Source organism: Nestor notabilis, unplaced genomic scaffold (genome assembly GCF_000696875.1).
Source record: "Nestor notabilis isolate BGI_N333 unplaced genomic scaffold, ASM69687v1 scaffold10789, whole genome shotgun sequence".
Classification (NCBI taxonomy): Eukaryota; Metazoa; Chordata; class Aves; order Psittaciformes; family Psittacidae; genus Nestor; species Nestor notabilis.
Genome location: NW_009942399.1, coordinates 6996 through 7617, shown reverse-complemented (window position 1 = coordinate 7617; position 622 = coordinate 6996). Strand labels below are relative to the sequence as shown.

Genomic DNA, 622 nt, shown 5'->3' with positions numbered 1-622 from the left:
GTTACACACCGGGGTGGTTGTTTATGTTGGCACAACTTCTGTTCAACAGGTTTAATTCTCACGAGAGCGCCGCGCATGCGATTGTGTCCGTCAATGGAACGACTATAGAAGGACATGTAGTGAAGTGCTACTGGGGCAAGGAGACACCAGACATGATCAATCCAGTCCAGCAGGTCAGGACTTCTACACATGAGGGCTTTGCTCTTTACTCTTTGCTAGAAACCCATTAAGGGGCTGTAAAATCCATCCGTGTGTCAGCTAGAGACTTGACCTAACGCATAGCACCTATGTTATGGCTTATTTCATAGAATCATAGAATCCCAGACTGGTTTGGGTTCAAGGAACCTCAGAGCTCCTCCAGTTCCAAACCCCTGCCACAGGCAGGGGCGAGAGGGGGTTGGTCCAAGCCCCTGTGTCCAACCTGGCTATTATAAACACTCATTAATTCAAGAGGAGTGTCCAACCAAGCATCTATCTCCGTGTCCGTTCTGGTGTCAGACTCAAAGGGGTCTCTGGGCTGTGTGTGTCCCACCAGTTGACATAAACCACCACCTAACACCTGGGTGTTCTCCCCTTGCAGAACCAGGTGGGCTACCCGCCGGCGTACGGGCAGTGGGGGCAG

At 51.4% G+C, this 622-nt stretch overlaps 1 protein-coding gene across 1 annotated transcript in view; it reads left to right on the top strand.

The window, feature by feature from the left end:
• The window catches only part of TIA1 (TIA1 cytotoxic granule-associated RNA binding protein), a gene marked incomplete at its 5' end in the record, with an annotated part of 9902 nt that overhangs the window by 8527 nt on the left and 753 nt on the right, over window positions 1-622 (top strand). Inside the window, 2 exons of the mRNA XM_010021383.1 lie at window positions 50-173; window positions 581-612. Of these exons, the coding sequence (XP_010019685.1) occupies window positions 50-173; window positions 581-612 (156 nt within the window). The remainder of the gene's footprint in view (window positions 1-49; window positions 174-580; window positions 613-622) is intronic.